We start from the raw sequence: 9579 nt of genomic DNA, 5'->3' as shown, positions 1-9579 counted from the left end.
CAAAAAAATAACTAGAATTTTTCTTTCCTCTAAATATCGAAATGTATTAAGCAAGAGGCGGACCTAGCATTTGAAGACATATATTGTGGTTATCAAACATGAGCTGTCGTGAATTCATACTTCCATTGTTTGCTGAATGGAAGTGTTTGATAAATATTGGGCCAGCCCAAATGAGAAAAAAGGGGGAGATAAGGAAATATAACATAATCGACAAATTCAAAATGTACTCCTACAAGTAAAGAGAGTTCGAATAGAGATTGATCGTGCCCAAAAGACTATGAATCAATTTACAAGTCCAATGTCAATGGCTTGGTTTCTAGTGGCTATACATTGCAAGCCTATGTATATATATCAATCATTTGATGATTAGCTTGATTTGGTTTTAATAGTTAAAAGATCGCTTAAATAAATTTGATTTTGATTTTAATCAAAAACCGAGTTATTAATATTCCATCAAGAAAACAAATAAGAAAAAAAGACAGAAGTACACTACTCTTTAGGATTAGGAAGAGTTATTTCTACTTGGATTTGATTAAACATTGGATTAATCTGGCTACATTGCTAAACTAATTACCATTAATTGAAAACAAAGCCGCTTTACATCATTAAAACTAACATGAAAATTAACCTAGGATGATCAACATACATACATATACAAACAAAGATGCATGTGATCTGAACCCCTACTATTTGTTACATTTGCTACTCTCCCTTGTTTATTCTTCTTACTAACAATAAAACATCACTCTCTTCACATTTTCTTTAAGTGCGGGCAACGGCCTAACACCCGTCTCTCGTATAGCCTTGCTGCTGCCTTGATGAGGGCTGCCTGAATTATTTTCCGGCATGTCTGGTTCCATATAGAATCTGGCTCGAAATGCAGCTAAATGTGCATAATATGCTGGAGGAACTGCAATAAAAACAATCTTTTTAGCTCATCTAAGTTTACAAACTTTGAAACATATTGGTTCAAAAACTCAATTTTTCATGTTTCATGTTTCAACTTCAAAATCTATGGACAGGCAGGAGCTTAGACAATATCGTTTACACGAAAAATGCAAAAGCTTTACTTAAAGAGATCATCATTTTCTTGAGGTTTATATTTCCTTAGTACTATAGCCCAACTTTATGTATACATTTTTCACTTACCCACAGAGACAGAACGCGTGCACCTTGCATATGTATAGCAGAGATTGTTAGTCAAGGACTGGATTCCGTCTGCTGTGAAATTGTTTTCATCCCACAGAACATGGTAATGTGCAGGCCGGCTTGTACCCTGCCAAGATGAAGTAGTGCATCAATTATAATGTGTAATGCATAATTTGTGATGGAACAAAAGTTCATGCTTTTAGCATTTGTAGATAATGATTCCAACAGAGGAAAAAGGTTGTGTTTCGGTTATATACCTGAATGCCAGCGTGGCTACAAAGATAGAAGTCGAATTCTGTTGGATGACAGATTTTTGTATCAACCACAGTACCTGACGAAGAAAATGATGGTAAGCTTTCATGATATTAGACCATATCTCTGAAGTGTGTCTAAGACTAAGGATAGTTTACCAGGCAATATGTTTCCACTCCTATCAATGCTGCTCCTGTCCTTGTGATTATTAGCAAATAGTCGGGTGTGATGCCGTTTCTGTACCACAATAAAAGTTACTGGCGGTTGGTAATTTGGCTCTAGAGATGCACAAGCCTGCACGAAAGAACTTTTCGTCAGATTAAAATCATATATGGTGAAGTAGAAACCAGAGGAAGAGGCATTGACAGGATTAGCACGTACCTTCCTAATTGCATCTAACTCGAAAAGCAGTACTTGGTAAAATTGCCCTTCACTCACTCCATCCCTGCATACAAAATGCACTAATAAGACCGGGGAAATTAAGCAAATCATCCAAATCGACGAAAGAAGTCATTAATTACAATGCATGTCTCAAATGCAAAAATCAAGAAATGTTTATGCTAGTCACTGTAGGGTCATCTATCAAAAGACTTGAGAGTGAGGGACTTGCCGATAAAAGATTATCCTTTGTGGCTTTTGGCCTGTGGCCTTTCTGAAGGATATAAGGAGATCCCTGTAAAATAGATACAGTAACACCAGCGTAAGCAATCTTTCATCAAACGACAATAAATACATTGAAAATTAAGAAACAGAACTCATAGAAAGAATACCTTATCATGCCACCACTAACTGTTCCACGTGCAGGATCATGCCATGTCTTATACAAATCTTGTATAAGTTCTTGTCTATGAGCTTGAGCGCAAACAAGACCAGCGTATTTCGTCACCTCAGGCCAATCTTGAGAAGCTACTACCTGCAGTCAGATTAGGAAATTGAGGTTCCTGCTACACCGGAAAAGAGGAGATTAAGAAGCATGGCCTCAAATAAGGAACTTACAGCTGCAATTGAAGGGCTAGAGTCTTCTCCATTTTCAGGGTGGGTCACATCTGCTCCAAATATGATGGTAGGTATATCACTTACTAATGGTATTCTACAGCTAATAGCATCCAACAGGACAGTGTTTCGACCACCCATCTGATTCCACATCAGAAAGTATTTGTAAGAATGCAAATTTAGAAATAAAAGGATTTAATGCCATATTATAAGTAGGTAGCTAACTCAGACGCACCTTGACATTGATCTTCAAGGATACATTTGCCAAATATTGTTTGCTGATCTTGAATACATGCTTTGTCAGACAGCATTGGGTTATTAAACCAAGATCAGTCTCACATATCCGCTTTATGTCACCTACAAGATAATGGCGTAAGAAAGTTTGAGAAGGCAGCAATCTTCAAAGCTATCTCAATTCAACATATGAAAGTTATTTCACCATACCATAGAGGGACCCATTGTTATCTGGTAGAATGACCAATAGAAGCTCAAGTTCTTTTCCTTTTAGCTTGTTTACGCATGAATGATATACATGCTTCAAGGCTTTCTCTACTTGATCTGGCCTGGCCATGTATATTGGAATAATTGGTTCCGGATTGAACTCCTGTCAGCATAACCCACAGGAGCAAAGGTCAATTGTCTTCGTGTCTATTAACAAACATGGACTGAAAGAGAAATGGACAAGGAACAAAGAGAAAGAGCTTGCAAAACAACTACCATTCCAGATACTTGACACATCTGAGCCAGTTCGTTACAAAAGCCACGAGCAACACTCTCTTGGACACTTCGTGAAAAGTTGATGCATGCCCAACGGTTGACGGTCATCCCGTTTATCATTTTCTGTGCACACATCAAGTTTAGACATTAGCAAAATGCAAAGCCAAAATAGACAATACAAAGTAACTGAGAAACCCCAAAGAAGAAGATTGTTACCATAATATGAAAAATAAGCAATACAAAGTTAAGTATGATTTAGTAAACAACGAGTGAGATATTGGATCTTTTTCTTTTTGCCACCATGGAAAACAAAATTGAACTCATTATGTTAATGCATGAATAGTGTAACATAGAAGTAGTAAGTAAACTGATGATTTGCTTGTTGTAACAACAAAAGAAAGAAAACAAGCGGAAAAAGGACCTTGTTCATCATATTCCACTGCCCAACTTGAGGTAAACAATCCTTCTCCTTCCCTGTCTCATGATATTTTAGCTGTGGAGAAATGAGAGAAGTAGATGGTCAAAGGATAAAGCATTCAGGTTAAATAAGACTGAAGAATTAAAGCTCGTGTGTAGTGTTTTTACCCAAGGAGCAGGCAGCACGCGGGCTTCCACCGATGCTTGTTTTTCACTGATTTTGATTCCAAACTCCTTTGCATATGGGTCTTCATTATAATCATTATGTTGAACAGTCTATATTTTACAAGACAGTCAAGTACTGTTCTGAAGCATATTCACATAACAAAAACAAGGAGACTCTAAACATAAAGGGTCTGTAACATTTGAAAAGCCAATAAGCTGGTTTCGACTGGTTCGAGCAGTAGAGGTATCATTGACAAGCTAAACATATTAAAATTCAGAAAGAAAGCATGAAGTACAAATCTAACAGCATACCTGCAAAATCGAGTTCTCACGATCTCTTGGTCTTTGGCATGTGACCTTCAAAAGAGAAGTAATTTGCTTCTCACTCAACCTTTTGGTGTATCGTTGTCCCTCAACAATTTTACACGCCTAGAAAACAATAGCATTTCACGTTCAGAACTGTTTGAAAGAAACATGAAGGCTTGAAGCTATACCGCATATCGAATAATATTCTCACCTCCATAGGTAAATAGTTGGCTTTCTTTTGGTTTCCTACTTGAAGGCATGGAAGATGTGTATTCTTTATTGTAAAGCCATACATTTCTTGAAAGTATTCTACTACCGACTTCATGGTTAAATTGTCATCAACAGGAAATCTGAGCAAGGTAACAATGAGCATTAGGTCAACCTAAGTTTGATCACTCTCGGAACAAATGTCTTGTATTACAATGTTAAGAGTAACAAATACAAAGGCATAAGACAAAAAGCTTACACTAGTTCTCTCGTGGGCTGAGTTGTTAGTCCTGAAACTCTATACTTTCTCCGGACATTGCCCCTGTGTGTCACTTCAACTTTCACTCCTCTAAGAGCCTTCTTAATCTAGATGGCATATGTAGGCAAAATTAAAAGGTTAATCTAAGTGTAAAGCGGCCAAAGCATTTCATCTAAAAGCAATGCAGCAAGCTTAACAGCATTAACTCGACAAGGGAATCATTCAAGTCCAGTTAGATGTTATTACCTTTACACGATCCGAGTCAGATAAGGGTCTTGACGACACATCTTTTCCAAGAAGCTGGGCTACAAATTCCATCACTGGTAGAGCTTCAATAAATGCAGCTGAAGCCATATCTGTTATTCAGGACACAAAGATCCAATACAGTTAGGAATGATTAACTACATGAACAACTATCATATAATTCTTTAGAAATTTCACAACAGTCGTATTGTATTTAATCTGAATATTGACAGTAAAATCACCAATGTTAAGCGACAAGCCCATTTGGGTCGGTCTAATGCTCTGGTAGAATCCACACCATGCTTCTAAACCATCACCAAGAGGCTGAGGTTTGCGGATATCAGGCGAAAAGAAAGATCTTCCAACAGGACAATACCTATACAGAAATGTGCATTATCAGACAAAAATTCAACCTAACAGAAATCAAATGCAGGTACAAAAACTGAAGGAGTGTCTACCTCTTGATCGAAAGCTCTCTCAAAACAATGTCCAGAATTTGAAGAGCTTCTTTTGGACCATCAGCACGCTTACCAGCTAGAAATTCACTCAGATGATGTAGATTCGCTCTTGCAACAAACTTAATAACCACTTTATATTCTCTCTCTCTCCTAAAACATTTTACAATTCACAAGAGAGAACAAAGACCAATTATTTAGTATTGGAATGCAATAGGCCTAATCAGAGATGAATCCGTTTTAGATAATCGCATAGCCCGACTCAACTACTTCGGGATTAAGGCACATTTTATTGAATGATTACACAAGAAAACAAAGAACATCGTTCTTAAGCTCCCGTTTGGCCATAGATTTTTAAAAAATATTGTTACAACTTACAACACTGTTTGGTCATGAAATTGGTCAGTTTTTTAAAATTTATCTTCAAAATTTCACTTTCATTCACAAAACTTCAAAATTTTTACAAGTAAAATGCATGTCCAAACACAACTGAGAAAGTTCCAAGAACTAGTTTCCAACCCAACTTCAAAAATTATTATTTTTTCCAAGTTTCAACTAAATCTATGTCCAAATGCTAGCTAATTAATCTATAGACTGAACCAGATTAAAAAAGTACTTGAGATAATGATATCTTCTTATTTTTTTATTCTTAGTAATATTTTGACAAGACTTCAGAAGCTTAGGAGTAAAAGGATTTTCTACATTTAAAGCTATCTAGTGGTAAATTCTAAATTGAAGTATGAAACAATCCAAAATGAATGAGGACAAAAACAATAAAGTCTTACTTTGGACCATTGATCACATCATCTTCATCAATAAGCTTAATGGTAAACTCCTTCCACTTAAAAGGAAGTTCACCAGCAGTGTAAAGACTCTTCCTGCCATCATAAGCTGGTAATCTCATCCCTAGGTGGGATTCTTTGTACAGTTTCACCAGCTCTGCCATGATAGCTCTGTTTACAGTTCTTGATGACACTTCAGGGATTACAGTAACCTGCAAGCAGCAGCAAAAAGTTGGTATTCTAAAGGGGAATACATACAAAAAAATACAAAGAGAATTATCACAACAGTTCTGACCAAAATTCAGAAAGTCATTAATGCCATGGGAAAAAAGCAAAGTAAAAACAAGTAAAATAACAAGGGTAAAAAAACTTCAAAGGGGATGTCAGATTAAGGGCCCCAAAAAGTAATACACAAAATTTACTATAGTTCTTCAAAGATGCTCAAAGAAACCATCAAAAAAGCAAATACTCACTCTATTTCATCAATTTATTCGTCTTATTTTTCCTTTTTAGTCCGTTTCAAAAACAATTTTAAGTCTAACATTCAATATGACATGTTTAAAATCATAAGATTAACGAACATTTTGTTACATTTAAGACCAAAACCTCGTGCGAACACAAAACCAGACAAACAAATTGAAATACAGGGAGTAGCAACTTACATCATACTGGTTCAACTCTTTGTCTGGTAAATCAGCCAAAAAATGGTTTGCTTTTACAATGCATTTCGTCCCAAGTTGCCCATAACCTGGTCTTGGGGCAAAACACAAAGACTTGCTTGAAGAAGGAAACCCTGAGCTACTTCCATTATTCTCAACTCCTGACACATTTGTTGCTTCAACAGAAGCTGCTATAACTGGCTTGCTTGCTGCTGTACAAGGCCTTGAACTAGGCCTCATAAAGGTCTCACCTTGATCTGACTTTCTGCCTCCTCTTCCCCTTCTTCTACCTCTATTTCTTGAAGGGGGTGAAGTCTGGTTATGGATTTTGTTGTTTTGGGGTTCTTGATTTGGTGGCCCTTTGCCATTTTGAGGAGTCTTGGGGGTTTTCTGAACTGGATTCATGGTGTTTTGCAAATGGGGTTTGATCACAATGTGTTGTTCTGAACTTTCTTTCATCTGCCTTATAGGCATGATGATGCTATTTTATCTTTTTCTGCTTTTCTTGATAAGCACAAGAAAACTGTTCAGAAGTAATTATGTCCTTCACTAGATGGCACAGTCCAATATAGTTCTCAACACTCCAAATGGCCTCAAGATTTGAAGATTATTGTACTGAAAACACAAAAACAGAAAGGGTAACACATGTCAGCAACATAATGAATTTGGCAGGAAGCTAAGTGATGAAAAAAGCTTTGAACTTTCACACACACAATGGAAATTTTCTTGATTTTGCATATCCAAACATTATCACATTACACAACAGCAGCTAAACATTAATAAAGATTACACCTTTTGTATCAAAAAAATGAAATCTTGCAATTAAAAATTGTCACAGGTCTTGTCACTGCAGAAGACTAGACTATCAAGCCAGAAAAAAAAAATAGTAAAATGATGATAAATTGCAAAAGATAAAGAATGAATAGATATCTAACCACCTTAATATAAATGCATACACAGAAAAACAAGCATACAGAAGTACTAAAAATATCTTTTTAAACTATTTCTCCTTCTGCATGAACATCAGTTATGTAAGAAAGAAGCAGCAAAAACTAATTTTCAAGAAACAGTAAAAAATAAAAAAATAAAAAAAATAAAAATAAAAATAAAAAGAGGAAAAAAACACAGAGTTAAAAGACAAATCAAAATTTTCCTCAGAACCCAAAACCCTCTTAAGATGTTTCTATTTGAAACCCAATATCCATAAATCAAGGTAAAAAAAATAATCTTTTTTTTTTACCAATTTGTGGAAAGCCAAAAACTTTGTACTAGAAAACCCACAGAGAAGAAAGAAGGAATAATAAATCCAAAGAAAATGAGACAAAGAAAGACTTATATGATAATGTTACAAGCATTAGTAAATGCAAAAAAACCATATATGACTGCTCAAGAAGAGAGAATAAAAACACCTTGAAACAATCAAAAAGCAACCAAGTAAGTATATAATAATAAAAAATATTACTCAAAAACAAGAAAAAGGAATAAACTTTGAAACCCCAAATTTCATTTACACCCCCCCAACTCCAAAACTCACAATCAACACAACAGAACAGAACAATAAAAATGAAATCTTTAAAGGGTGTCTAGAAAAATCAATCACCAAATGAATGAAACCATGAAAGACCAAGTTTTGCTTGATTCCAAGAATATTACAGACTTAAGTACTAATGGGAGCAAAGACTAAAAAGAGAGAGAGAGAGAGAGAGAAAAAAGATGGGATTTTTATGAAGTTTTCAAACATATATATATATAACAGAGAGGAAAAAAGTAAAAATAATGATGATGATGATGGTGATTTAATTTATTTTATTTTATTTTTACATAGAAGCATGCAAAGTAATGTAGGTGTATGTGGTGATTTTCTTTTATCACATGTAAAAGCATTTGTTAGGGACCTGCTTCTACACACCCTTTCTTTCTCTCAAAACAAACACTTTTGCTTTTTTCACAAACACATTATAGTGCTGCTGTGTGTGTCTAGCCACACTTTTTCTGTGTCCTCCTCCTCAGTCCTCACTCTCCTCAGTGCTCCCTCATCACTCTTTCTTTAATTTCTTCAAGTGATTTGAGGATTATTTTAGATTAATAATAGTTTGTTCGGTCAAGTTTTTAAAAGGTTAAAAATACTAATTTTAAAAAAAGTTAAGGTGTTTGGTTATTGTTTTGGGAGTACATAAGTATTTTTGTGGAGTAGCAGAAGTTGTATTTTAAAAAATTAAAAGAATGTAGTTTTTGCTTTAATTGTGAAATTATACTGATTATGTTTTTGTTTTTGTACTATTAAAAAATAATATATTTGAAAGTTTGACTAAAGACTAATTACTTACTATTCATAAGTGTTTTTAAAATTTATTGATTAAATGCAAATTATTTTTATTTTACCCCAATGTTTTTTTAAAAGTATATTTGTAAAATATATTTTTCAAAATAAACTCATTTTAAAAGGTCGGCTAAACAGGCTAGTAATTCTTATTTAGTTTCATATTTTGTAAAAGTATTAGATTATTAATTAATAAATTTAAGAAAGAAGTACTTATCTTGTTCATTTTGAATGTTTTTGAGCTTACAAATTTTCTAGATTTTAGAAAAGGCACCTTGTAAGAGTTGTTTGGTAGGAGAACAATGTTAAATAAGGTTGAAGAGAGTATATTAGTAATATTAATTTTGATAATGATGGTACTAATTATATTGAGATTATTTCTTATATTTATTGTATTATAAGTAATATGCATTGCATAATTTCTAAAAATAATAATATTTGTTTCTTTTAAAAATATTCTTCACAAATACGATAAAAAAAATACGTGAAAAATAATAATGTAAGATTGTGTTCTTAATCATGCTAATGCATGCATTCTTGGATTCCTCCATTGCAAATATTATGATTTGTCAATTACTAATTATACATAACATAATACAAAATATAGTATACAATTAAGATACCGAAAACAATTATTTTTTACATAAGAGTATAT

The 9579-nt window shown here is 34.2% G+C and overlaps 1 protein-coding gene across 1 annotated transcript; it reads right to left on the bottom strand.

Annotated features, from left to right (window-relative positions):
• Nucleotides 1–544: 544 nt before the first annotated feature.
• Nucleotides 545–8319, bottom strand: LOC102594078 (protein argonaute 10-like). Its single transcript, XM_006363395.2, has 22 exons — nt 8205–8319; nt 6608–7219; nt 5949–6157; nt 5167–5316; nt 4951–5084; nt 4712–4821; nt 4466–4572; nt 4211–4349; nt 4006–4122; nt 3697–3804; nt 3533–3604; nt 3112–3234; nt 2839–2998; nt 2630–2751; nt 2398–2535; nt 2172–2314; nt 2012–2074; nt 1783–1846; nt 1560–1695; nt 1407–1480; nt 1150–1276; nt 545–910 (listed from the first exon to the last, which is right to left on the bottom strand). The coding sequence occupies exons 2-22, from the start codon at nt 7076–7078 to the stop codon at nt 729–731; spliced, it is 2949 nt and encodes a 982-aa protein (XP_006363457.1). The 5' UTR covers nt 7079–7219; nt 8205–8319; the 3' UTR covers nt 545–728.
• Between the last annotated feature and the right edge of the window lie 1260 nt (nt 8320–9579).

The sequence above is a fragment of the Solanum tuberosum genome, unplaced genomic scaffold (genome assembly GCF_000226075.1).
Source record: "Solanum tuberosum cultivar DM 1-3 516 R44 unplaced genomic scaffold, SolTub_3.0 scf00439, whole genome shotgun sequence".
NCBI lineage: Eukaryota > Viridiplantae > Streptophyta > Magnoliopsida > Solanales > Solanaceae > Solanum > Solanum tuberosum.
The sequence above is the reverse complement of the archived record's forward strand: the minus strand, read 5'-3'. Positions and strand labels throughout refer to the sequence as shown.